General features: G+C 39.9%; 1 protein-coding gene across 1 annotated transcript in view; it reads right to left on the bottom strand.

Moving 5' to 3' along the window:
* LOC106532036 (discoidin domain-containing receptor 2) overlaps positions 1–1543 on the bottom strand; it is a gene marked incomplete at its 5' end in the record, with an annotated part of 12919 nt that overhangs the window by 4012 nt on the left and 7364 nt on the right. The window contains 3 exon segments of the mRNA XM_014028023.1: positions 377–574; positions 692–819; positions 904–1136. Coding sequence (XP_013883477.1) covers positions 377–574; positions 692–819; positions 904–1136 — 559 coding nt within the window.

Consider the following 1543-nt stretch of genomic DNA (forward strand, 5'->3'; position numbering starts at 1 on the left):
TAAATAAAACAAAAATATTGGTGGTAATTTTTGACTGTGTAACTTTACAAACGGCAGCCCACAGAAATGTCAAATTCTTGCGCAACTTGTTAGAGCTCAGAATAGGTGTTAAGAATCTGTATTTGTCAGCTACTACCACACCTACCATAACTTTAGCTTGGCCTGTGTGAAACTGACTGAGTGAGAGACACTGTTGTGTTGATGCGACTGATTGAAAGTGGCAGCCATCTTAAACCGGGGACTTCAGAAATCAGTTTTAAATACAAATCTGATTATTGCTTACTGAGTTTGAAAGTTTTAAATCTGTTCAGTTGTTCATGAAATATTTTAATAACAGACAAACAAACAGATCTTCAGTAATTATTTCAACACTGACCTGACAGTAGGTGTGTTGCTGAGCAGAGCAAGTTTTCCCTCTGGTTCATGACGAGACAGGAACTGGTTGAGATCTCCATTTTCCATGTACTCTGTGATCATACAGAGAGGGTTGCTATAGATGCACACAGCTAGAAGACGAATGATGTTGGGGTCCCTTAAACGTGACATTATCTTTATCTCTTTAAGGAAGTCATTTCTGCACCCAAAAGAACAACAAAAACAAACAAATTATATAAAAGCTTACATGTTAACTGACAGATTTTCTCTTTTTCTTTTTTGTCTTTAATGCTTGTTTTCAGCTCTGATCACTCACCTTGCATTCTTGTTGGCATCTGAACGGAGCATCTTCACAGCCACCAACACTGGTTTGTCCTCAKGGACGTCAAACAAAGACTCAATATTTTTAAACTCCTGCATTCCCTCTGCTTCACAAAGATGCACCTGAATCGTAGAGGAAAGTTTGAGTTCCAACTGTTTTTGTTTTTATTTGATCTAAAACTGAAACAGAAGCAGAGAAGGGCACACCTCTCCAAACTGGCCCTCTCCCAGCTTCTCTTTAAATATGAGCAGTTTTCGTGGGAACTCCTCAACAGCAACGTCAGTCCCAGAAAACAGATCCATAGTTGCAGCAGGGATGGCATATGTGTTGCTTCCAGTGACACCCTGCAAGTTGACAATCTCTGCTTCTGCATAGTGAGGAACGCCATCTTGGATTGTGCTTGTGGAGTTGGATTTGGAAGCTGCTGTGCTGGTTGAAGCTGAAACACAACATGAGACACTGTAACTATACGAACATTTTCTATAAAGCAATTCTGTGTGTGTGAGCATACGTTTTTGTGTAAATTTTTGTGTGTGGGCACATTTTTACTACATTATGGAAACCATTTTCCAGAAAAAGGCGGCCTCGTGGAGACCAGTGCCCATTCCCCACAGGTACAGATGCTAATTTCTGGTTGGGGGTTGGGTTGAGGACCAAGGTGGGAATTGAGTTTAGCAGTGGTGGGCACCAGCCCGCTAAAGCACAAATCTGCTAATTGCAGACCTAAATATTTTGTTTACGCTTTAGCAATTTTACTAATTTTTATCATTCATAAGCGGGTTTGTGCTTTCTAAAATTAAAATGCAGTACCACTAATAATTAATTATCTGCCAGTCATCATTATGT

This window comes from Austrofundulus limnaeus, unplaced genomic scaffold (assembly GCF_001266775.1).
Source record: "Austrofundulus limnaeus strain Quisiro unplaced genomic scaffold, Austrofundulus_limnaeus-1.0 Scaffold711, whole genome shotgun sequence".
NCBI lineage: Eukaryota > Metazoa > Chordata > Actinopteri > Cyprinodontiformes > Rivulidae > Austrofundulus > Austrofundulus limnaeus.